General features: G+C 54.1%; 1 protein-coding gene and 1 non-coding gene across 2 annotated transcripts; both read left to right on the forward strand.

Annotated features, from left to right (window-relative positions):
* Nucleotides 1-1,263: 1,263 nt before the first annotated feature.
* Nucleotides 1,264-23,724, forward strand: TRIM25 (tripartite motif containing 25). Its single transcript, XM_036106080.2, is given in 10 exon segments — nucleotides 1,264-1,375; nucleotides 1,377-1,946; nucleotides 5,833-5,928; nucleotides 8,478-8,711; nucleotides 12,061-12,232; nucleotides 13,815-13,880; nucleotides 16,144-16,170; nucleotides 16,513-16,596; nucleotides 16,678-16,776; nucleotides 19,955-23,724. Coding segments are annotated over 10 exon segments (1,911 nt in total). The 5' UTR covers nucleotides 1,264-1,342; the 3' UTR covers nucleotides 20,485-23,724.
* Nucleotides 6,154-6,226, forward strand: TRNAK-CUU (transfer RNA lysine (anticodon CUU)). The gene has a single exon. It is a non-coding gene; the product is annotated as a tRNA-Lys (tRNA).
* Nucleotides 23,725-25,920: the final 2,196 nt, after the last annotated feature.

Raw genomic sequence — 25,920 nt, forward strand, 5'->3', positions numbered from 1 at the left:
AGAACAAATGGGGTTAAGAGTCTTGGAGGAACAGAAAGGAAAACCAGGAATCAGAATTTAAGCAAAGCAATCCTGAGTTAGAATCTCAGTTCTGTTTTGTATGAAATATGTGACCGTATTCTGGGCCCTACCTTGGGTGGAGAAATTACTTAAAAAAAAAAAAAAAAAAAAGTGGTGAGGGGAGTGTGCCTGGGCTGGCTCAGTCCTTGAGCAGCAGACTGTTGGTCCTGAGTTTGAGCCCCACCTTCGGCAGGGAGATTACTTAAAAAAACAAAATATGTGATCCTCAGCTGTAAAATGGACGTAATAAGTTCTGTCTTCTAGCGTTTGTAAGGATAAGAGATAAGGTATGTGACTTGTCTTGCACAGAGTAGGTGCCCCATAAACGGTAGCTTTTACTTTTAGCAGTTTAAGACATTTATTTTTTTTCTTATTTTTGCTGCTCACCCTGTCCAGTGCAGACTCTGGCTAACTCTTCCCAAAACCCTCTCTCTCTTTTCTGTCCCCCATCCCCTCTCTTGAATACTTCTCCCCCTCCCGTACACCCACTTTCCCCGCACCCAGGCCAGGGGAACAGAGCTGAACGAATGAAAGGAAATAAATCTAAATAAACGATTTTGAGAAAAACATTTGTTTCAAAATTATTGTGTGTGAGTGAGAGAAAACCTTTGTTAAAACTGGGATATCTGCAAACTCCAGTAAAGTAGAACTGGAAAAAACAAAAACAAAACTGCATGTTCTGTTGGTTGGTATGGAAAGAAACGGCGAGCTTTTTGAGTGTGGGCCCAGGGGCTCCGGCCTCCAAGGACCATACCCCGACGTGCCAGAGCCCGGCAGGAGGGGAGACGGAAGGGTCTAAAAAGGGGGCGGGGAGGGGGCGGCTGGTCTTTAAGGCCAGCGCGGATCGACAGCCTCGGCGGCGGGCGCGCAGCGGGCCGCGCGGGTCTGGGTGAGTTCTCCGCAGGAAGGCACTGGGCGCGCCGGGGCAGAAGCGCCACCGGGCCGGGGTTCTCCACCTGCCGCGCAGGTGTCCTCCTCCGCCGTGGGGGGGGGGGGGGGAGCAGAAACCGCTGCGGCTCGGGGGCACAAACTGAGGCCCCGGGCCCGGCGGCCGCGCCCACCCGGCGGGGCCGAGCCGCTCCGCGCGCGCCACGACGCCCCGCACCCCGGGACCCCCCCGGGCTGCCCGGCCGGGCCCGCCCCGCCCCAACGTGACTTCCTGCAGGGCCGCGGGGCCCGCCCCTCCCGCCGCTCAGTTTCGTTTCCTCGCGGGCCTCGGGCGATTTGTTCGCCTTCCGCGGCCGCCGTCCCAGCGCGTCCTTTCCCGTCCCGCAGGAGCGCCATGGCGGAGCTGGTCCCCCTGGCCGAGGAGCTGGTCGTGCTCCATCTGCCTGGAGCCCTTCAAGGTGCCGGTCACCACCCCGTGCGGCCACAACTTCTGCGGCTCGTGCCTGGACGAGACGTGGGCCGTCCAGGGCCCGCCGTATCTGTGCCCGCAGTGCCGCGCCGTCTACCACGCGCGGCCGCAGCTGCGCAAGAACACGGTGCTGTGCGCAGTGGTGGAGCAGTTCCTGCAGGCCGAGCAGGCCCGGGCGGCGCCCCCGCCCCCCGACGGCTGGAAGCCGCCCGCCCGCGCCGCCGCGCCCAGCCCGGCGGGCCCGGTGGCCTGCGACCACTGCCTGAAGGAGCCCGCCGTCAAGACGTGCCTGGTGTGCATGGCCTCCTTCTGCCAGGAGCACCTGCAGCCGCACCTCGACAGCCCCGCCTTCCGGGACCACCAGCTGCAGCCCCCCGTCCGGGACCTGATGCGCCGCAAGTGCCCCCAGCACAACCGGCTGCGGGACTTTTTCTGCCCCCAGCATGACGAGTGCATCTGCCACATCTGCCTGGTGGAGCACAAGGCCTGCTCGCCTGCGTCCCTGAGCCAGGCCAGCGCCGACCTGGAGGTAGGTGGTGGCGGGCGAGGGCACGGGCACTGGGAGGCAGCCTGGGCTGGGGGGTGCGGAGGGAGCCGCCGTGGGCATCGTGGCCCACCGCGGACCACCTGGGGTAGGAGGGTGGGCGTTGCTGGGCCTGAGAGCCGGGGCAGGGGCGTCCCCGATGTCCGAATAGAAAGGGGCAAGGAGAACATCTAGCCCTCCTCTGTCATCCGTGGTCCACCCTCTTCCCCCACTGAAGACAGGTGAAGTTGCCTGCCTTGAGCCTCGTACTTGTCTGATGGTGTTTAGTCGAGGGTTTCCGGGGTCAGATAGGAGCCCTGGAGGTTACCTCTGTTCCCTCATTAAATCTTGGCAGCATCCAAGAGGTGGATATAATTAGGTCCATTTTACAGTTGAGGAAATGGAGGTCCAGAGAAGTTAATTTAGCCTCAGCTAACCCAGTAGGTGGCTAAGCAGGCATTGGGACCCTGGCTGGTTCGACTCTAGTTTGCTGCTTTTCCCCATGACCAGCCTGATATCCGAGTTCATGGAGCATGGGACATTCCAGGAGGCTTGAGGTCATGTGAACAAAAACTTTTGGTGAGCCAGAGAGTTCTAGTGACCAGGGAGGATTGTTATGAGCAGAAGGGTGGGCAGAGTGCCAGATAGTCTGGCTACTACCCGCAGGCAGAACCAAACTCTTGCACCATAGTGACCTCCGCCCTGGCTGTGCAACTTCGAGCACAGCATTTGGCCCCGGGGCCCGAGTCTTCATCAGTAAATCGAGGAGGTGGGACCAGGTGGCTCCCTAAGGGGCCTTCCAGGTCTCTGATGATGTTAGTGGTTTGGGAGAAATCATAACTTCCCTCGCGGACTCAAGGCAGAGGCTGAAAAGGTGTAATGGGACCACCTTTTTTTATATCAGCCTGAGCTCCAGGTGTGGCCAGATTGCCTTTAATTCTCGAGGCCCTGTCGTGGAGAGCAAGGACTGTTCTGTTGTCGGAGGAGATAGGAGGCCTGGCCGAGGTTTGTGGCAGCACCAGGACCAGGGTGCACGCCTTGCTCCTGAGCAGCCGTAGCCCTTCCCGGGCCCCGTCTGCTTCTCCATCTGAGCTGGGTCCCTCAGGACTTCTTCCCTGAGTCTCAGAGGCCAGACCTCAAGGCAGTGTCTGAGAGTTGACCCCTGAGGCACAACCACGTCAGGCGCGGCCACCTGCGTCTCCACCTGCCTCCCTAAAGAACCTGCCAAGCCTTTCGGGCCAGGACATGGCCCCATGTCAGCTGTGGTTTATGCCAAGTCACTGCAGTTCTCCAAGCCTCAGCTGCCTCATCTGTAAAATGGGATTCATAGCATTTCCTCCTGATCTGCAGGGGTGGTCAGGAGGCTCCGGGGCGATGAGCTTGGATGAGGTGGGAAGTGCTTCATAGGCAGGTCCCTGCGTCAGATGGCTGGTTGGCTCTGACCTCGGCCTGGGTGTTGAGACCTAGGTTTGAATTCTGACTCTGCTTCCTCACTGGGTGAGTGCTAAGCACTGCAGGTGTAATTTCTGAGCAGCTGGGGTAGGAGAGAGCTTGCTGGGGCCGAGGTGTCAGGCTGCCCATATCTTCTTTGCCTCGGGGTGCTTGGGCCTGTCCCTGAAGACCGGGGCGGCTGGCTCCTGTCAAAAGGCTCTTCTAGAAGTTCTTATCCATGGAGGCAGAAGGCAAGTAGGGGCCGGAAGGTTCTTCTCAGCCTGGCCTGGAGCTACGGCTGGCTTGCAGCCTGGGGCCTGGAGCTGGAGTCTGCACCCAGCGTACTTGTTTGTTGTACACGCTGGGCTTTGTCATCCTTGTAACAGGCCTGACCTTGCCACCTCCCTGGTCCCCACCATTGTCCTGGCTTGCCAAGTCCTTCGATCAGCCTCCCTTTCTAGCCCTGCTGCCGCTCCCTACTGGGACAGAGCCAGCTCTATCTGGGCAGTGCCCCGGCCTTGGGCGGCTGCCTTGTCTTGGCCAGTGGTGCGGGGTGGACTCGGGACTCCGGTGCCTCCCACGTCCTCATGGAGGACTCAAGTCCCCAGTCTGTGAACAGATCCTCCGAACTTCAAAAAGTTCTCTACCCTCAATGAGGGGATTGTTGCCCCTCTTGAAGTCCCTGGGCACTTTCCTTTGTCTGGAGCCACATAGGCCCCTCTCTCTGCCGTCAGGGGACTGTCATATATACATTTCATTAATGGTGGATAAAACTTACCAAAACACAGAGTTTTGGGGTGCACTGCTGAGCGCGGCTGTTGGAGGTGGAACCCAGTGCCCGGGTGTTCTGAGTTCTCTTCCAGCTCCGAGGCCTGTGAGTCCAGATCTGCCTCGGCCTGGCCTTCTGCCTTTGGCCCACAGTTTATCTTGGCCACTTTTAAGAGGCCAGGTTGAAGGGCATTGTCACAGAGGTTGAATATGAAACATCACCAGTAACTTGGGGTTTCAGGGTCAAGCTAGTGTGACCTTGATCTCTGCTTCCATTCCCTTATATGTGACTGTCACTGGGTTGTTCAAATTCAGATTCAAGGTCAAGTTTAGACCTGATATCTCTAGTGGAGTGGGAGAGGCAGGGAAGTGGAGGGGGCAGGCTGGAGGGTGTTGAGCCAGCTCGTTAGGGGAAGTCAATATTTTTTCCTAGACGTTTCCTGTGTACTCAGTGCTTTAATTATAACACCGGGACCTTGTAACACCAGTTAACAGTGATGTGACTGTTCTTCGATGTCCTTATTTATAAAGGACAGGTAACTCCCACTTTATGTAGTGGTGTTCTTCGCTTTAAGTAAGTTAACACCTGTGAAGCGTGGCTTGCAGTGCATATATAAGAAACACTTAACTGCTATTATTCTGGTGCTGGGGTTTTTTTCCCTCCCCATTTCTGTGGCCCAGCATTTCCCCTGAGCAGGGAGGGAGGACACTCCCGATACTGATTCTGAAAATTTACAGAAATGCTAAGAGGCCTCGGATGGTATTTTCTTCCTTCGTGCGTAATTGGCCTTGGTTCCTGGAGGTGGCTAGGGCCTTAGCACTTCTGAGTCACTTTAATTCAGTTTCAGGGATTGAGCTGTTGGGGGACTGGGCTACCGCTTGTTCATCCTTATTCCTAGCGTGTAGCCTGTGGAGGTCCCCACCCGTGGGGCCAAAGGAGCCTTGGACTCTCTTGTCCCCCTACTTCCCCGAGGTTGACAGTGACGCTTCCAGCTGTCTTCTGGAATTGGCAGATGGTTCTGGGAGAGCAACCCCAGAGGCCAGGCTTACCTCTCTGGATTGCCTTCTCCCAGATCTTGGCTGTCATCCTTCCCTGCTTAGTTAGCTCTCCATTGTCGTGAAGCAGATTCTTCTTCCCAGCAGTTTGCTTGCGCGGTTGTTTGCAGGGGGAGGGCCGACTCGGAACGACCTCATTTGCCATCACTGAAGCAACCCCTCCAGCTCGTTCTCGGCCCCCTTGCTGGCCGCCTGGCCTCTGTTTCATCGTCTATAAAATGGGGGCTAATGAAGAAGCTCCTAATCCTACAAGCTGACCTTTGGTTTGTCCTTACTAAAATCCAGGCACTGTGCTGACTTCTCATGTTGTTTCAGTTAATTCTGCTACTGGCCCTGGGAGGTGGGAACATCTGTATCTCTTTCTTGGCCGAGGACACAGGTGACAGATGCTCAGACAGCTGGGAACAGGGGCTGGTACCCTAGTCGGTCCGTCTCCCAATCCTATGCTCGTAACTTCTTTCTCGTACTGTTCCTCTAGAAGTTTGAAGGGAGGCAGTAAATAGGCAAATGCTTCAAAAAGCTACAGGCAGGCAAGACTCGGGGTGGCAGAAGCACCTGTGGGATAGATTCCAGGGCCAGTCCCTGGTGTTGGGGGCTGGGCTGAGGTGAGTTCTCATGCTGGTTGTTTCCTCTGCAGACCAAGCTGAAGCATAAGCTGACTGTCATCTACAGCCAGATCAACGGTGCCTCGAGGGCGCTTGAGGATGTGAGAGCCAGGCAGCAGGATGTGCGGGTGAGTGACCGGGCTCTCCACCGCCAGCTCGGCCCCGGGCTCCGGTTGGCTTCACGCACGGTGTCGGGAACAGACATCCACCTTGCAAGACATCCAGAAAGCTATGTCCCCAGGAAAGATCCTTTGTAGACATAAACTGAAGACTATCCATAAGCCCTGACCTTGGTGTGGGGAGGACAGGGGCAATCATTAAAAATTAGGGCTATAAAGTAGTAATAGAGGGGCGCCTGGCTGGCTCAGTTGGTAGAGCATATGACTCTTGATCTTGGGGTTGTGAGTTCGAGCCCCACGTTGGGCGTAGAGCTTACTTAAAGGAAAAAAAAAGATCGTGAGAAAAAAAGTACTGACATAAAAAGTGGTTATGATTTGTAAAAAAAAAAAAAAAAGTGGTTATGATTTAAGTGGGAGAAAAACAGGAAGCAGAAGTGTATACGCACTAGAGTTCATCTATTTATAAAAAGGAAGTGTGTTAGTTTTCTAGGGCTGTCATAACCAATTACCACCAACTCAGCTTACTGGGACAGAAGTGTGTTCGCTCACAGTTCTGGAGGCCAGAAGTTCAGAATCAAAGACAGGGCCACACTTCCTGGTTCTAGGGAAGAATCCTTCCTTGCCTCTTCCAGCTTCCGGTGGCTCAGGCGTTCCTAGGCTTGTGGCTGGTGTCACTCCAGCCCCGGCCTCTGTCTTCACAGCCTCTCTGTCTTTTCTTCTGTCCTTAGTAAGGACATTTGTCATTGGATTTAGGGCCCACGTGGGTAATCCAGGTTAATTTCATTTCAAGATTCCTACCTTAATTACATCTGCAAAGAGTTTTTTTTTTTTTTTAAAGATTTTATTTATTTATTTGACAGAGACACAGCGAGATCGGGAACACAAGCAGGGGGAGTGGGAGAGGGAGAAGCAGGCTTCCTGCCGAGCAGGGAGCCCGATGCGGGACTCAATCCCAGGACCCTGGGGCCATGACCTGAGCCGAAGGTAGACGCTTAACGACTGAGCCACCCAGGCGCCCCATCTGCAAAGACTTTTGCTAAGTAATGCAACCTTCGCGGGTTCTGGAATCTGGACATATCTTTGGGCGGGGGGAAGGCATCATTCAGCCCATTAGAGGAAGTGTAGGAAAAAAGACTGAAAAAGATTGGAAGTATAGTAACAGGATAGTAGTACAAGCATTGGAGTGGTAGAATTAGAGATTTTTTGGGGGTCTAGTTTTTATACGTTTTATAAGGTTTTTGATATTATAAATAAAAGAATGTATATATATTTTAAGTTTATTTATTTAAGTAATCTCTATACCCCACGTGGGCCTCGAACTCATGACCCCAAGATCAAGAGTTGCATGCTCTTCTGACTGAGCCAGCTGGGCGCCCCTAAAGGAATATACTGAAAGAAGATTTTTATATTGAAAGAAGATTTGAGTTTTAAATATCCTGCTCTAGAGCTGTAGGGTCTGGTTTTATTGTGGTATCTGTGGTGTAATTAGATGAGTTCTGAGAATACCAGCTCTGTTACATAATAGCCTGTGATACTTGCCTCCCGTGGGCAGATCTCTGAGCCTCGGTTTTCTCAGCTGCACAATGGAGTCACAACGTTTTCCCGACGGTGGCTGTGCGGCTTAGATGAGGGCACGTACGGGAAAGTACATGTACTGGTTGGAGGGGGCAGGCTAAACTGCTAACAGAGATTACCCCCCCCACCTCCGCACCCCCTGCCCCGCCAAATTCAGAGGCTTAAATAAAATAGAAGTTTCTTTTGCTCCCTTTGGCGGTTCAGTGCCAGATACGAGCTGCCCAGACTAGCAGGGTGTCTCTGCTCCACGTGATCATTCAGGATTCAGAGACTTTCCTTATTACCTGACTACTGCAGGCGGTTTCTCACCTCTGGTTGAAGCTGGGTTGCCATGTCTTTGTTCTAGCCTGCGGAAGAGGGGACAGGGAAGATGAGCTGTGCTCGTGCCGCACCGGGAGCACCTTAGGCCCGTGGCCAAGTCTAGCTGCAGGGGAGGCTGGGGAGGTACCCTGTGGTGGGGCGGCCATGTGCCCTGGCAAACTCCAGGGCTGTTCTCTCACCGAGAGGAAGCCATTCCCTTTGTTCCTAAGCTTTATATAAAGAGCATCACGCCCTACGTCTTCTTCTGCACGTTGTTTTTTCCCCTTGGGGAAATTTGTCCGTGCGTTGCCCCAGTTCATTAATTTTCATTACTATTTAATATTCTGTCCTATGAATAATTTGCAGATTTGTGTCTTATTGATAGACATTCGGTTGTTCCCGGGGGTTCTGCTAATTCAAACAATGCTGCTTAGGAGCATTCTTGGGTCTATCTCTGGGGCAGGTATCTTGAGTGTTTTTCTAGAGGATATTCCCCGGATTGGGTAGGAGCACCTTGAGATTCACTAGACTTTGCCAAATTCCCATCCAAAGCAGTTGTGCCCATTTTTCCCGCCGCGAAGTACAGGTCAGAGTCTGGTGCTCCGCATCTCACCAGCACTTGGTACCACAGCCTTAAGTCTCTTGCCTCTCTGACGGATGCCGCTGTGTCTTGGCCCTGTTAGGAGGCTACAAATCGGAAGCTGGAGCAGCTTAGACAGGAATACATGGAGATCAAGGTGCTCATTGATGCCGCAGAGGCCACTTCCACGCGGAAGATAAAGGAAGAGGAGAAGAGGGTCAATACCAAGTTTGACAACATTTACCAGATCCTTCTCAAGAAGAAGAGTGAGATCCAGGCTCTGAAGGAGGAAGTTGAACTTGCCCTGACCAAGGGGGACGAGTTTGAGTTTCTGGAGGTAGGTCTCGACGAAGACATGGCCGAATGCACTTTCTGTCTGCCCACATGCCGTTGACGACAGGTGCAGTGAGGCCACCAGGAGACGGGGCTGCACGAGGTCCCCGGGAGCTGCCCCGAGACACTCGCTATGTCCATTTTCTGTGCCCTGGGACAACTTACCACAAACCTACTGGTTTGGAAGAGCATTTATTTGCTATCTCACACTTTCCGTGGCTCAGGGGTCGGGGCATGGCTTAGGGGCTTGCCGGCTGAGGATTGGCTGCGCTGCATTCCTTTTGGAGCTGCGGGTTGTCTTCCAAGCTCCTGTGGTTGTTGGTGGACTTCAGTTCCCGTGGTGCAGCCCGAGGGCCCCCTTTCTCGCTGGCTGTCGGCTGAGGTCTGCTCTTGGTTCCCAGAAGCTGCTGCAGTTCCTTGGCATGTGGCCCTCTCTCGGCTTGCCAGGTACTTCTTCAAAGCCAGTGGAGAATTTCTCCCTCCAGGAAAGCCTGGTCCCTTTTTTTTTCTGCTTAGATTACTTAGATTATTGGTCTCTCTCTCCTTTTTTAAAAATTTTAATTAAGTAGGCTCCATGCCCAACATGGGGCTTGAACTCATGACCCCGATATCAAGAGTCACATGCTCTACCAACTGAGCCAGCCAGGTACCCCTCTTTTTTTTTTTTTTAACATTTTAATTCCAGTATCTAGTTAACATACATTGTTATATTAGTTTCCCCGTGTACACCAGATTCAACAATTCTGTACCTTACTCAGTGTTCATCATGGTAAGTGTGGTCTTAATCCCCATCACCTAGTTCCCCCATCCCACCACGCCCCTCCCCTCTGTAACCACCAGTTTGTTCTCTAGAGTCTGCTTGGCTCTCTCTCTCTCTCAGGCCCACCAGGATACTCACCTTCCTGATGAACTCTCCCTCTCTCTCCCCTTTGCTCGTTTGTTTTGTTTGTTAAATTGCCACAGATGAGTGCAATCATGTGGTATTTGTGTTTCTCTGACTGACTTATTTCACTTAGCATTCTACTCTCCAGATCCGTCCATGTTGCAGATGGCAAGATTTCATTCTTTCTTATAAGCCTGGTCCCTTTTAATGGCTCCTATCTGGTTAAGTCAGGCCCACCAGGATACTCACTTTCCTGATGAACTCAAAACCAACAGATTTGGGATCTTCATTACATCTGCAATATTCCTTCCGTTTTTCCATATAAGGCAACTGAATCACAGGAGTGCTATCCTAGCACATTCACTGTGCTGCCCGTGCTCAGGGGGAGGAGATTACACAGGGTGCGTACCCCTGGGCCAGGTGGGCATACTGGGGCCATCTTAGAATGTTGCCTCCTGCAAATGCCTCTACCCCCTTCCTTCCATCCCTCCTCCCCATGGACCCTGGAAGTGTCTCTCTGAAGGCCCTGGGTGACCAGGCCCTGTCTGTGCCAGCACCCTCCTCTCTTGCCACCCACGCCCTGCCCACGCCCCGTGCTGTAACCACAGCAGAGCACTCACCATTCCCCAGACACCCTGGGCATTGGATGGGAACACCGTGGCTGACCTGCTCTGCCTGGTAAATCTCCTTTCTCCGGGCTCACTCCAGCTTCCCCCCCATCTTCCTCAGATCCCGTTATTCTGCCATTACTGGTGATTGAGGAGCTCACACATCCTCTGCTGTCGCACCCAGCGGCGCCGTTTTACATGCGCTTGTTGTCGGCTGTGTTCAGGTCGCCCGCTCCCTTATTACCGCCCCCTTCTCCTGGCATGCAGCCCGTGTTCCCGTGAGCCCCATCGATGGGGCGACGACACCTCAGAGGACCAGGTTCCTTGTGTAGGTCCTGGGGAGAGTACAGGAGTGACTGGGAACCTTCTCTTCTCCCTGCATGGACTTCTTTCCATGCCTGGGCTGGGCACCCCTGACTTTCATCTCAGTGTTCCTTCCTGTATGTTGGAGTAACTGCCTAGAGCTTTCTTTTTTTTTTTTTAAAGTATTTTTATTTATTTTTGCCAGAGGGGGAGAGAGAGGGAGAGAGCGCGTGCACATGAGTGTGGGGGGTAGGGGCAGAGGGAGAAGCAGGCTTCCCGCAGAGCAGGGATCCCGATGTGGGGCTCGAGCCCAGGACCCTGGGATCATGACCTGAGCCGAAGGCAGACACTTAACTGACTGGGCCACCCAGGCGCCCGCTGCCTAGAGTTTTCTGAGAAGGATTCTGAGTCCTTACCTGGGGCCTCTGGATGCTGTGTGACCCGATTTTATCTCAAAGTGTGGGACCCTCTGTCAGCTTCTTCCTTTTCACCGGATGTGCCCTGGCTGAACCCTTTGCCCCTTGAGGCATCCCTGTCCAGTTTTAGAACGTGTGTTCAGAGCTGGTCCTGGAGGGCCGGAGATGGTCCTGGGTCTCCTGTGCTTGGCCAGTCACAGGGGGAGGAGTGGAAGAGCATTATCCACGGGGGTCAGGAGATTTGTGTCCCAACTTTGTCCTTGCCACTGATGGCAGAGTTCCTGGCAGGATGCTTGTTGTTTCCTTTTTCTTTTCTTTCTCTCTTTCTTTTTTTTTTTTTTTTTTAAAGATTTTATTTATTTATTTGACAGAGAGAGATAGCGAGAGAAGGAACACAAGCTGGGGGAGAGGGAGAGGGAGAAGCAGGTTTCCTGCCGAGCAGGGAGCCCGATGCGGGGCTCGATCCCAGGACCCTGGGATCATGACCTGAGTCGAAGGCAGACGCTTAACGACTGAGCCACCTAGGTGCCCCTTCCTTCTTTTCTTTCTTTGCTTCCTTTCCTTTCCTTTCCTTTTTCCTTTCCTTTTTCCCCTCCCCTCTCCTCCCCTCCCCTCTCCTCCCCTCCCCTCTCCTCCCCTCCCCTCTCCTCCCCTCCCCTCTCCTCCCCTCCCCTCTCCTCCCCTCCCCTCTCCTCCCCTCCCCTCCCCCTCTCCCCCTCCCCTCCCCTCCCCTCCCCCTCTCCCCTCCCCCTCTCCCCCTCCCCTCCCCTCCCCTCCCCTCCCCCTCTCCCCCTCCCCTCCCCTCCCCTCACCTCCCTTCCCCTTCCCCCTCTCCCCCTCCCCTCCCCTCCCCTCTCCTCTCCTTTTTCCTTTCCTTTCCTTTCCTTTCCTTTCCTTTCCTTTCCTTCTCACGTGTTATTTCTTGACTTCAGTTTCTCCCTTGGTAGGTGAGTGGCCTCTGAGGGCCCTTCCAGATCCAGAGAGCTGTGACCGAAAGTGGCACGTTAGCCCCCAGCAATCTCTGGCCTGTGATCGGACTGAGCATCCGTGAGCACAGGGAAGCTCCTCCTGGGGTTCATGAGGCCTGAGCCCGGGCCCTGGCTTCCTTGGAGCTGCCTGAACTAACACCCTGGCTTGTTTCAGAAAGGGATAAAACTGCAAGGTGTCTCCACAAAGCCAGTCTACGTCCCCAAGGTGGAGCTGAATCAGGAGCTGTTAAAGGGTGTCTCTCAGGGCACCTCAGACCTCAAAGACGAGCTGAAGCGGTATATGAGGCAGGCCCAGGACAAGAAGCCCGAGGAACCCACCGGCTCAGGTAGCCATTAGCAAACCCCGAGCTCCCCTACTGGGACCCCTGAAATGGGAGGGGTCCCCTCATTGGGGGTGGGGGGAGGGTCTTGATCCAGAACACTGGGGCTTGAGTTGCAGGGGTCCAGACATATCTGCCCTCCATCTGGGAGGTCACGGGGAAACCTCCTGAGTCGTAGCCATCCTTCCGAAAACATTTCTGGGCACCTTGATGTTAACGATGGGACTTTCTGGACAGGCTGTTCTTGTGTGTGATCTTGAGCCTGGCTCAGGTGGCTTCTGAATAGACTCCCCACCAAATTATCAGTGTAGTTGGTGGGGAATGGCTAGTTTTGGGGTCAGAGAAACCTGGCATTCCTCTCTGACACCCTCTTTCCTTCCCCCCTGTATCCAATCCATGACCAGATTTTAGTTCTTAAATTTCTCCTGACTCAGTCCACCGCCCCCCTGCCAGCCATCACCTGCCTGCTTTCTGTTGCCCCCACCTGTGGCAGCTTTCTAGCGAGTCCTTCTGCATCCACTCCTGCTGCAGCCAGAGAGAGCTTTTCAGGGTGTGAATCTGATCTCCTGGGACCTTCTCCCCTCACCCTGTTCAGAGAATTTCCATTGCTTTCAGATTTCAGACCACGCTCTTGCCACTGTTCTACAAGCCCCTGCCTGGTCACGCCTTGTCCGTTTCACCAGCCCTGAAGCGCCTCCTCCTCCCACACATCTTTCTGCATGCAGCTCCTCACATATGCTAAGCTTCCTGCCACAGGGCCTTTGTATGTGCCCTTCCCACTGACCAGAAGGTCAGACTCCACCATCCTTACCAGTTCACTCCTCTCACCCTTCAGAGATCAGTTGAAACATTGTATTTCTCAGCAAACTTCCCCTGTCACCACCACTCCCACTCCTCAGACTAGGTCCCAGGATCCTTATCATCCCTTGGGAGCCTTTGCGTATCTGTCATTTTGTTCTTCCCCCGCTAGATTGCAGTCTCTGTGAGGGCAGGGGCTCGGTCTGTTTTTCATCCAACACTCTCCCCAGTGCGTAGCACAGAGCATGGCACATAGTGAGTCTTACGGTGTAACCCCGGGGGTGGGGCCGGAGTCTCAGCTGGGCGAGCTGAGTGTCCTTGCAGAAGGGCCTCTGAAACAGGCGTGACGTGCTCTGTGTAGAGGGTACAGCTGTTGACGAATTGGCCATGCATGTTTGTTTTCCTGCTACATCACTGATTGCTGGTCTGGGGAAGGGTGATGGAAAAGCTGGAGGGTGAGGAACGAGGCCTCTTGGCCTCGTCGCCACAAGCAAAGGGCTCGTCCCTTCCTGTTGACACCGGAAGAAGCGGAACCTCAGAGAGGCTTTAGAGGTCATGGAGCGGGGCACTGGCGGAGAAAACATTAACCCCGGCTACATTTTAAGAGAAAAGAGGGACACACCCAACTCGTCTTTTTGTCTCCTTGTTTCTAGCTTTTGTAAAGGATTGGGTAGGGAAAGTCAGTGGAAATCACCTTTGTAGACCCTCTCTCCGCCTGCCCCTGGCCAAGCTGGCCCCTGGGGTTGCTTCGGAAGAGCTGCATAAAGTAACCCCTCCTTCTTTGGCACAGGGAACCCCGGAGAGCATGGCCCAGCGTCTACGCCCAAAACCATACACTTTGCGAAAAAGCTCCCGAGTAAGTAACCTTGCTGCTGTTCCTGGGGCTCCTGCCAGCCCATCCCAAATGGCCGTGGTTGGGGCGAGGGGGGCAAGTACCTCTACAGACGAGTCTGGCCACAGTGCCACCGAGTGGAGGCTGGAGGGGCTGCCGCAGGGCTCCCCTGGGGTGCTTGGCAGGACCTTCCCTTCAGCACTGGTTGTGCGGCCGGCCTGGGCCAGCGAGGTTACCAACACCCGCTTGTCTTGAGAAATACTTGCTGACACCCAAGTTTTGGCACTTGGGCAGAGCGCCCCCTGGAGGAGCGGCTCAGAGCTGTTCCGTCTTGAGTCATCCTGTGCTTCTGTCCGAGCACTTCCCGACCTCCTTCCCATGATTGTCCTTCTCTTACCGCCGCCCGCAGCCACTGAAGACAGTGTTTTCCTAATTGCCCCCACCTGTGAAATTTTAATACTACGCATATGCAGTATGTCTCTTTATAGATGATGCTTTCATACATGTAAAGAGTAAGATTTTTTTCACCCTCTTCCACCAAGAATCCATTTTTGCCCCCTTGAGGGGGGCATACCACCCACACGGTGAGAAGGCATATGCTGTTGAGGTGGGGGTCAGGGAGACGAATGGTCCTCAGTTTCCTCATCTGTCAAACTTGGGCCATAACGACGATGACCTCACGGGATTCTTAGGAGTGAGGTTTCCACGGGACGCTGATCATTGTGAAGCTCCTTAAAGCCCATAAATATGCCCCTGACCTGTGGCTGTTATCACTTCTCTGAAAAGTCAGCGTGCCCCGAGGAGTGCTGTCCCTGGGGGATGCGGGAACTCTGGGTCCATGCTATTGTTGCTTGGTTTTAGAGTTTAGGCTGTCTTTGGCAGACAGATGTGTGGTATCAGTCTCCAAACGGAGTAGAGAGCCAGGAGCCGGGGTGCCTGGTGTGGATGGAGCAGGGAGCCCCCAGCTCAGCCGGCAGATGTGGAAGGGCCCCTGGTGTGACCAGGGAAGGGAAAAATTGGTGAACAAGCGCTATGCACCTGTCCTCCGATCACACTTCCCCGAGAGCATCCTCACCGCCGGCCCAGATCACAAGTGCCGCTCTTAGCCCGAGTGAGCTGCGGATGGTGGGAAGGAGTGGACCAGTCACAGTGCAGATGAGACTCAGAACGGCTGTGAGGACCAGGGAGGGGGACCGTGCCCTAGGCCGGCGGCACAGCCTGGGGTCCTCCCAAGTGGCTGGTCCTGTGTGAGTGGACAGGTGAGGAGGAGATGGGGCCAGAGTGAAGACAGCGTCTGGACATAGGACTCGGAAGTGGGAGGAAGGGGGAGCAAGGGGGTCATGTGGGGCTGAGTGGGGGCTGGTGGGGAAGTAGAGGATGATAGGAGAGCAGGGTTTGTCTGCGGGCAGGGATAAGATCCACAACACCCCTTTTCATTCCGGTGGTGGGGAAGGTGGCGGAGGGAACCCGAAATCTTCTAGCTCACGTAGACTTGAGCATGTTTCAGACTCACCAGGGGTGTATAAAACACAGGTCGCTGGGCCCCACCCCTGGACTGTCAGAGTCAGCAGGGTCTTGGGTGGGATCCAAGAGTTTGCATTTCCTACAGATTCCCCAGCAATGCTGATGCTGCTGGTTGGAGACTCATTGCTTTAGGTAAACTCAGTTTTCATAGGCACACACTCCAGATAGTTTTTAAAGACTATTGTGATATTCAGCAAGCACAGTTCTTTGCTGACTCCCTTTTTGTTTTTTGTACTTTTTCTTTTATAGAGATATAATTTATCTATAGTAAAATGTGCAGATCTTAAATGTGCAGTTAGATTAATTTTGACAAGCGTGTATGTGTGTGTTACCAAATCAAGTTAAAGAATTACCCCAGAAAATTCTTTCATGCTCCTCATTATCAGTCCCAACCCCCAAAACCACTGATGCAGGTTTCTGTCACCATAGATTCATTTGCTTGTTTCCAGGGACAACATCCTCGCGTTATTTGTATGGGTCACATTCATGCAAATTATTATTATGGTGGTTTTTAAGAAAGATTTTATTTATTTATTTGAGAGAGAGAGAGTGAGAGAGTGCAAGAGCATGAGCAGGGGGAGGGGCAGAGGGAGCCAGAGAAGCAGACTCCCCGCTGAGCAGGGAGCCCAGTCCCAGGACCCTGAGATCATGACCTGAGCCGAGGGCAGACGCTTAACCAAGGCACCCAGGCGCCCCTATTATGGTGTTTTGAAAGTGTCATCGTGCTGTGCTTCATCTTAATTCTGAAAATTTTCTTTTTCAGAAGAAGAAAAGAGACCCAAGAAACCTCGTAAGTTATGCATCTGTGCCCCCGTTTGTTTCTTGAGATTGCCCAGGTGTGGAACTAAATGCTGGCAGCGGAGCCTGGCCTCTCTGGTCGGGGTTCTGTGACGGGGCCCGAGTTCTGTGCTTATGTTCTGTCGTGGCAGGCGGGCCTGAGGTTGGGGGTGAGCGCGAGTGCATGGAGTGAGACGGATAAGGAGCGTAGCCCTGTCTGGACTCAGCTGTATCCTTCCGGCTGTCCAGGGGTGTGTTTGCAGAAGTAGTGCTTGCAGATCAGTGTGGAAGGGACGACAGGCCATCTGGTCACTGTGTCGTGGGTCCAGTTCATGTTTCTCCTCCTCATCACCAGCCCCTGCCTCTGCCTCAGCCACCAAGATGCCCACCTTCGGAGCCCCGGAAGAGTTACTGGAACAAAAGCAGGCCGGCCTGGAGAGTGAGTTATTGTGGGCAGGGGGCAGTGTGGGGTGTCCACTCTGAGTTTGTGCTGAAAACGGCTCTCTGTGTCCTCTCCCAGGTGTAGGCAAAGCCGGCACTGCACAGCTGAATGCGGCAGCCCTCAAGGCCAAGGTGCTGGAGACCTTCTTAGCCAAGTCCAGGCCCGAGCTCCTGGAGTGTGAGTAGCGTCGGCTCTGGGGAGCGGCCCCGCTGGCTCTTGGGCTCTCCTGTGCGGCTCTGCTCACGGCTTCGCCCTCGCCTCTGTCTGGAGGTCCAGCTCGGCTCCCCTTCCCCTTGTGCGCCACCGGCCTGTCCTGCACTTGGCCGCAGCCCTCCTCGCTCCCCTTCCTTCCCCCCCCCCCCGCCAGCACCGATGCCATGGTGGTGCTTTGAACCCCCAGCCCTGCGTGAGCCCAGCTCGCCCCTTTCTCTGGACCCGCACCTGCTGCCCACCGCCGTGCCTCGGGCATTGCTGGGGGCCCACTGCCAGCACCCCAGCTCCAGTCTTCTCCTCGGCTCCCCTGCCATTCCAGAACCTTCCCACTTGCCATAACCATTCTTCTCCCTGTCCCACCCGCCCTCCTCCACTTCACAGAGAAGAGGGGCCCCTCGTCCCCTTGTTATTGCCGTCTCGTGCATCGCCACCTGCCCCCTCCTGCCCCCTCCCCGGCTGCCCCCCTCCCCAGCCAGTCCACCTCCTCCTGCTCTGTCCGCACAGCACCTGGTCACCCTCACCGGCTCCCCTGGGGCCTGCCCCTCCGCACATGTTTCAGTTCCCCTCATCCCAAAAGCAAAAGCAAAGCCAACAGAGGAACACAAAAGCGGCGAATGCAGACAGCCTCCCTCTCGCCTGAATACGGGTGAAAAATACAGATTTCTGGGCCCCAGGCCAGTGCTGCAAGATCCGGGTGCAGGGGACCAGCACAGAAAGCTGGGTGGTAGTCTCATTTCCTCCGTGATCTTTGGAGGGAAGTTGGAAAACTACAGCTGCATTGCTGTGGCCAAGGGTCAGAACCCCCGGGGAGCTTGACCCCCTCCCGCTGCTGCCGGAGCTGCAAGTGTCCGTGTTGCCGAAAGCCCCCCGGGGCTGTGGGGGGCGAGAGCCGCGAGTCAGGCCTCTGTCCCTGCCCTGCGGCAGGCCCGCTCTGGCTGGGGGTAGCGGCAGCCCCCGTGCAGCTGAATGTCAAGGACGCCTTTCAGCCTTCAGTTGGCTGGCCCTCTGGGGGCATTCATCCTTCTAGAAGGAACACCCCCTGCGTCTGCAGAGTCGCTGTGCTGCCCTGGGCGCCACCCGCACCTCTGGTCGCTGCTTCATAGGTACCTTTGCAGTCAGCCCGGGCCGTCTACGGCAGGGGCCAGCTTTCTCAGGGCCTGTGTCCTCAGAGCTTCCTGCGGTTCCTCCCCTGCCCCCCGCAAGACCCAGGCCTGGCCTGGGGCCAGAGCTAACTGCCGCAGAGCTGCCGGTGACGCACTGAGCCACGTGTTTCTGGAGCCCTGGGCTGCTTGGGATCAGCCATGTGAGCAGAGAAAGGGAGTTCTAGCAACGCAGGACCTTGGAGAGCATTTTCCCTCTTCTGTTCATCTTGCCCCGGGTTGGCGAGGGGGGGGCGGGGGGGTGGGAACCTCAGGCCTCCGTGGAAAGCATCCTGCCCTGAGCCATCTAGCAAGGGAGTGGCGGGCGGTGGCAAAAACCTGGGTCTCTTGGTTTCCAAGTTCCCAAGCTAGGGATTTCCCCTCTGCCCTGGGACCTGTCTCCCACGGTCCAGGGTCTCCTGGGAGGGGAGGGGCAGAGATGAGTGTGTCCCAGGACGGAGGTTGAGCATGGGGACAACACGTAGCTGAGCTCAGTCTTCAGATCTCCTGGAACTGGTTGGAAGTGTGGCAGGAAGGGTAGGGAGGCCATGCGAGTGTCCCGACCAGGAATATTCAGGTAATTGCTGTGTTTGGCTCCCTGCTGCCCACCAAGTAAAGTCTAGATCCTTTAGCTCTCTGCCCTGTGGCCCCGACCTGTCTCCCTTCTGCTAGGACCTCTCTCCCAGCTGCCCAGCCTTTTCTGGTCCCAGTACATGCCACCATCCTTGTGACTCCAGGCTTTGCTTTTGCCGTCCCCTTTGCCCAGAATAGCCTCACCCCACTCTGCTTGCTTCTGTTTAATTTTTCTCAGCTTCCTGTTGCTCAGCTCAGATTCCAGCCCACTTGCGAAATGTTCCCCTGTGCTCTCCCCACCCTTCAAGTAGAGCCACTTGCCCCTAGAGCAGTGCACCCACCTGTTTAGCAGAGTGCGGCCTCACGGTGGTCACTGATGGGCTTGCCTTGCCATGAGGCTGGGTACCATGTCTGGTCAGAATTGTGAGTCTTGCCCAGAATCAGGTGCTCGGTAAATGGCTTTGGGTGAATGAATAGACAGATGGGTGACAGATAGATGGAGAGTTGGCTGGATTGATGGATAGACAGATGGACACATGTCAGGCTGGCTGGATAGGATGGATGGATGGATGTGTGTATGGATGATGGACAAATGGATGGATGGATATATGGGTGGATGGGTGGGTGGGTAGATGGATGGATGGAGATATGGATATATGGGTGGGTGGGTGGGTAGATGGATGGATAGATGGGTGGAGATACGGATATATGGGTGGATGGGTGGGTAGATGGATGGATGGGTGGATAGGTGGGTGGGTAGATGGATGGATGGAGATATGGATATATGGGTGGATGGGTGGGTAGATGGATGGATGGATGGAGATAGGGATATATAGATAGATGGATGGGTGGAGATATGGATATATGGGTGGATGTGTGGGTAGATGGATGGATAGATGGGTGGAGATATGGATATATGGGTAGATGGATAGACGGATGGATGGATGGGTGGAGATACGGATATATGGGTGGATGGATGGATGGGTGGAGATATGGATATATGGGTGGATGGGTGGGTAGATGGATGGATAGATGGGTGGAGATACGGATATATGGGTGGATGGATGGATGGGTGGAGATATGGATATATGGGTGGATGGGTGGGTGGATGGATGGATGGATGGATGGAGATAAGGATATATAGGTAGATGGATGGGTGGAGATATGGATATATGGGTGGATGTGTGGGTAGGTGGATGGATAGATGAGTGGAGATATGGATATATGGGTGGATGGGTAGGTAGATGGATGGATAGATGGGTGGAGATATGGATATATGGGTAGATGGATGGATGGAGATATGGATATATGGGTGGATGGGTGGATAGATGGATGGATAAAATAAATAAGTACTACCAGTTGGGGAAAGGTTTAAACATGAGAGCACTTTGGGCTCCTTGTAATCGATCCCTTGGGTAATGCTTTCTTAGATGCCGTGAAATTCAGCCTGGACTACAACACCGCCCACAACAAGGTGGCGCTGTCGGAGAACTACAGTGTCGCCTATGTGGCCGACTCCCCCCTGAACTACCAGCCGCATCCCAAGAGGTTCGTGTACTGCTCTCAGGTGCTGGGCCTGCACTGCTACAAGAAGGGCATCCACTACTGGGAGGTGGAGTTGCAGAAGAGCCACTTCTGTGGGGTGGGCGTCTGCTACGGCAGCATGCCGCGCCAGGGCCCCGAGAGCCGGCTCGGCCGCAACAGCGCCTCGTGGTGCGTGGAGTGGTTCAACACCAAGATCTCTGCGTGGCACAACAACGTGGAGAAGACGCTGCCCTCCACCAAGGCCACGCGGGTTGGTGTGCTTCTCAACTGTGACCATGGCTTCGTCATCTTCTTTGCCGTCGCCGACAGGGTCCACCTGATGTATAAGTTCAAGGTGGACTTCACGGAAGCCCTGTACCCGGCCTTCTGGGTGTTCTCTGCCGGTGCCATGCTCTCCATCTGCTCCTACAAGTAGGCAGGCCCCGGACTGTGGGGGACGGAGCTGCGGGGGGACCTCTGAGGGACCAGGGCTTGAGAGTGTGGGAGGGGACCTGGTGGGAGGCGGGGGCCGGGGGATGGGGTAAGAGGAGAGATCTGGCCAGGGGAAGGGGTGGGGGTGATCGCGTGGTGGGCCAGGAAGCATTGCCACCTCCTGGTGCCCATTAGGGCCGGGTGACCTCCTCCCCCTTGTTCTGGTAGGTCTCTGGCTGCTGGCAGTGGGACGGGGCTTTGGGGGGTAAAATCGTTAGCGCCCCTTCCTCTTGGAGGGGGTCTGTAGCCACCGTGCGCTCCTCAGGCGACGTGGTGTGAGCCCCTTTGCTCTCTGGATCAGCCTTCGGATCTTAGCATTTTGATTCCTCCCTATAGGGCTATTCAACGCAATAGATTGTTTAAAAATTCCAAACTAATTGAATTTCAATTATTCACCCCCCCTTCCCCTCCCCCCGCCCACCTGCGGGCATTCGGGTGTATGCTCAGATACTGGTTATTTTCTGTCCTTAAGAGAAACTACACATGGCGGGTCTCCACCCAGATCAGAGTTTCTGGGAGGAGTGTGTCCTCTCCCTCCACTGGCAAATAGCCCTGCTCCCCTTCCTCTCCTCGTACCTCACACCCCGTTGATGGCTTTCAAATGGTTAATGCAACAGGAAACTTTTCAGGCTAAGGTTTCGAACCACGATCTGAATCAGCCTTTGTGGAATTTGTGATTCAAGGTCAAGGTGACCCAGGTCCCACAGATGGAAACTCCTCCCATTTCCCACTCTTGGCTGACATTCTTAGGCTGTACCCACAGAGCCTTGGGGAGGCCTTCTTCCCATAGCTTAGGCTTTGGGGCAAGGAACTCCCCAGGGCAAGAGCGACCCTGCTCTGGGTTGACAGAGCGTGGTGGTTTTGCTCTTAGTAGAGTGTCGTCTTGCCTTCTTACTGATAACTGGGCTCCGTGGTAGCCTCTCCTCCCCAGGACTGTGAGATCCTGGACTGGCTGGTAGAGATCCCACGGTGGCCAGCACAGTCGAGTGGACAGCTAGGCTTGCTATCCGTAGCCTGTAATCGCACGGACAGGTCATGCGGGGCTGCCTCCCGGACCACGCTAGCTCACCTGCTGGGGTGACTACCTGTGGCCCAAAGCATCTTCTGGCAGGTCCTGGGAAACATCAGCATTCCTGTTTATCCCTGGCCACAGGCTGCACCCCCCGGGGCTGGCCCTCACGGGAGTCAGATGCCTGCCGCTGGCTCTAGCCCCTTCTCTTTGCCTCCTTTGAGCTAATTCCAGATGGGGGGTTGACCAGGCTAGGGGAGCCAGAGACTTTAAGGGCCAGGGAGAGAACGCACTACGGGGCCCAAGCACAAGGGGCTGACTTTCCTGCAGTGCTTCTGTGCAGTGAAAATAATCCCAGTCCACGAAGGGGAAGGAAGGAATGGATTGCCAGAATTTCCCAAGCTCCTTATATCCTGATGTTGTCAGGATATAAATTCCCAATCCAAAAGTGGGAGGAATTTAGCCTCCTGTTGGTGAAATGAATCCTGCTCTGGACTTTCCTAAGAGGGGGAGCTCAGATCAGGCTCTTTGTGGTATAAAAAAGAGGTCACCATTGGGGACGTGGGGACCCCAGACCTCTTCTATGAATATTTGAGAATGTAACACATCTCTGGCCTCGAGCTGGAATTCCGGGGCACTCCCATCAAGCCCCGAGCACTGGAAATTCCTGATGGGTGTGTTGATCTGTGTCCTCCCCTGGCAAGGACTTCCACTTCCTTGGGAGGGAGATCATCTTTGTAGGGAAGAGATCCCTGCAGTAGCCGAGATGTAGTTTTTTTAAGTTTTCTTCCTTCGATTCTGGGAAGAAGAGTTCTTTGGTGATTCTTCTCTGCTGTTGGCCCAGGTCAAAAGCATCTTCACGGATCCTCTGAAACAAAAGCCTTGCCTGAAGCCAATTTGGCTTGGGAGACAGCTGGGCTGAGAGGAGGAGAATGCCGGTGGGGAATCCGTGGGTCCTGCCGTGGCTCTCTTCTGTGGACCTCAGAGCAACAGAGCGCACCTCCCCCACGCGTTGTCCCGGCCTCGGGACGGGGCAGGTACTTCCCTCTGTGTGTGAGAGAGGCAAGTGGGTAGCCCGCGCTGAGCTCTGTGCAAGGGGCTCTGGAGATGGAAACCCTTGCTGTCCCGAGCCATCCTGTGTGCAGCGGTGAGACGTAAGTTCCCTCGCCACTGCCCAGGGCACAGTCCTCAAGGTTGGGGCAACTTTGCATTCATCTGACTTCTCGTTTTGCAAAGTCAGTCAGATGAGGAGGTATTGGATTCCTCTGCTCACTACTCTTGCCATCCCGTCATGGAGGAGATGCCACCTAGATGCCCCCCGGCGCCCTGGGGAAGAGTCAGAAATCCCCAGAAACACAAACATAAAACTACGACCCCAGACGCAGGTGTCAGGGACCGACGCAGTCACTCTGGCATGAGCAGGTCAGGGTCGGGTGTTTGTATTATTCAAAACCGGTCGGTGCCTCTGGCTTACTTACTCTGAAATGGATCTGTGACCTGGAACTAATATTGGGACATCATTTCTTTATCCCGCCTCCCCCCACTATTGATTTTAGTTAATTCAGAGTATTTGAGCTATTATTTCATGAGCTGATTTTTTTAAGGAGTCGACTCTTCAGGAGACAATTAGGGCTGTAGGCACTGATCTTTTGAAACCCACGAGAACTACTAGGGCCAAGGCTGGTTGACCTGCCTTAGAATCTGTGAATGTAACAAAGCGGTATCTGGTACTTTTTCTTGCAGCCCAGACATTGTATGCATTGTCTACACACACTGAAAAGTATAGCACTTTCTGAGTTCTGGGAGTTCTCATGAATTTTCTTTTTGTTTTGTTTTGTTTTCGTGCATTCTTGAGCCCGAGGGAGGTCCTATGTCATAGACTGGATGTTTCTGTGGCTTCAGCAATCATGTGTTGAAACCTAACCCCCAATGCGATGGTAGGGGTGGGGGGATTAGGTCATAAAAGCAGAGCTCTCATGAATGAGATTAGTGCCCCTATAAAGAGACCCCCGTAGAGCTCCCTCACCCCTTCTGCCATGTGGGGACATAGCAGGAAGACAGCTGTCTGAACCAGGAAGCTGTTCCTCACCAGACTTTGAATCAACCAGCCCTGGATCTTGGCTGGATCTTCCAGCCTTCAGAACTGTGAGAAATAAATGTTTGTGATTTAAGCCACCCAGTTTCTGGTACTTTTGTTACAGCATCTCAGACTTAAGACACGCGGGAGCTGCACAGCTGAATAAAGGAAGCCTCATTTGAAATGAAGTTGGGAGGCACCTGGGTGGCTCAGTTGGTTAAGCGTCCAACACTTGGTTTCAGCTCAGGTCACGATATCAGGGTTGTGGGATTGAGCCCTGCCTCGGGCCCCACGCTCAGCACGGAGTCTGCTTGTCCCTCTCCCTCTGCTCCTTCCCCTGCTTGTGCTCCTTCTCTCTTTCTCTTATAAATAAGTCTTTTTTTAAAAAATGGAGTCAGGAGGCTGGAAGGGGGAGCTCTCATGCTGTACCACTCCTTGCGGCCCTTTGCAGACCCAGGGGGAAGAGAATACCTTGCATTTGCAACAGGAAGAAGCCTACACTTTACTACCCCAGCAGGAGGGAGAGAGATTTTCTCCTGCCCCGGCAACAGCCCAGCCAATGAGAGACCATTACAACTCAGCTGGTGAAAAGCCATTACACTTGCAACTCCCAGTTTATGCCGAGGGACTTCTGTTTATAACAGCCCTCCAGAACCCCCCCCCCCATTTCCTCTGTCAAAGAATATTCCTCCCTTTTGTTCTCAGGACTTGTGTGTAGTTTTGCCATGACTTGCATGTCCCGAATTGCAATTCTCTGCTATTCCTGAATAAATCTATTTTTGCTGGAAATATAACTTTCATTTTCAAGGTTAGCATTACCTTCTGGATTTGCCAGTCAGAAGTGTCGGTGGCCTGGGGACCCCCGAAGTGTGGCTGCTGTCTGAAGCAAGGGCAGTCCTGTTGGGACAGTGTCCCCCAGCCTGTAGAATCCAAACTCCAGGCTGTTAGCAGAATCGTGTCACCGTGCACCATGTGCTGTCAGCACAGACGTGGTGGGATTGCAGACTTTGGTTTTTTTTTTTTAAGATTGTATTTATTTATGTGACAGAGAGAGCACACCCAGGCAGAGCGGCGGCAGGCAAAGGGAGAGGGAGAAGCAGGCTCCCCGCGGAGCAGGGAGCCCGATGCGGGCCTCGATCCCAGGACCCTGGCAGGCAGACACTTAACCGACTGAGCCACCCAAGTGTCCCATCTTTTTGGTTCTTTATAAGGAATTCCATTTCTCTGTTTACAGTGCCCGTCGTCCCTGTATGCCATCTACTTTATCTATCAAAGCCCTTAGCTAATTAATTATAGTTGTGTTAAATTCCCAGCCTGGTAATTCCAGCATCCCTACCATGTCTGCCGTACCTCTTTGGATTGTGGTGTTTGCCTTCTGGCCTGCTCTGTAACCTCTTCTGCCTCGCCACACGCCGTGTGCTTGGCCGAGGTGAGAGGCGTGGCCGTGGCTAGGCCTTTGGTGTGGGCGGACGAGACGTGTTCGTAGTCCTGTGATGAGGTCTCAGACCTGGGTGAGCCTATGCCTCTGGGCTCTGAGCTTCACAAGTATTTCTCAGTTTTCTTCTCCTCCCCCCAAGTAGGACAGGATGGCTAGAGGGGGCTGCAATGGGCTATTTCCCTGCCCCCAGATCTGCTAGGCTCTGATAAAAGCCCAGCAGGGTAGGCTGTGGTGAAATAGTTTCTCCTGAGGACAGGCCTTGTTAAGAGCAGAGTGCTCTGCTGTATTTCAGAATGATCCCTCTTCCCCTACCTCCTGGAAGCTCAAGAGGATTTTTCTCCGGTATTTACTGTGGGAATCTGATTGAGCTCTTGGAGGTAAATCTCACAATATGGTGGGAGTCCCCCTATGACTGGGCCCCTTGGAGTTTTTAACCTTCAGAGTCGTCCACCCAAGTCTCCAGCGGTTCATCAGTTACACTCCGGGTGTTTCTACTCCAGCAGTGGTTCCATTGGTGAGTCTCTGCCTTCAGAAGTCATGATTCCTGTTTACCGTCTGTGTCTCCAATCTTGGGGACAGCAGTCGGCCCTGCGTACTCCCGTCTCGTGTGGGTCCAAGAAGAGTGGCTGATCATTCAATCTGTCAGCTTTGTACTTATTGTTAGGAGGGAATTGCAACTTCCAAGCTTCGTATATGTGGACGTCCATGCTTTCATTTTTATTCAGTTCAAAATACTTTCAGTTTCCCTTATTTCTTCTTTGACCCATCAGTTATTTAGAAGTGTGTTTTTTTAGTTTTTACATATTTGGGGGGTTTTCCAGATATCTTTCTGCTATTGGCTTTTAATTTAATTCCA

Source organism: Halichoerus grypus, chromosome 2 (genome assembly GCF_964656455.1).
Source record: "Halichoerus grypus chromosome 2, mHalGry1.hap1.1, whole genome shotgun sequence".
Lineage (NCBI taxonomy): Eukaryota > Metazoa > Chordata > Mammalia > Carnivora > Phocidae > Halichoerus > Halichoerus grypus.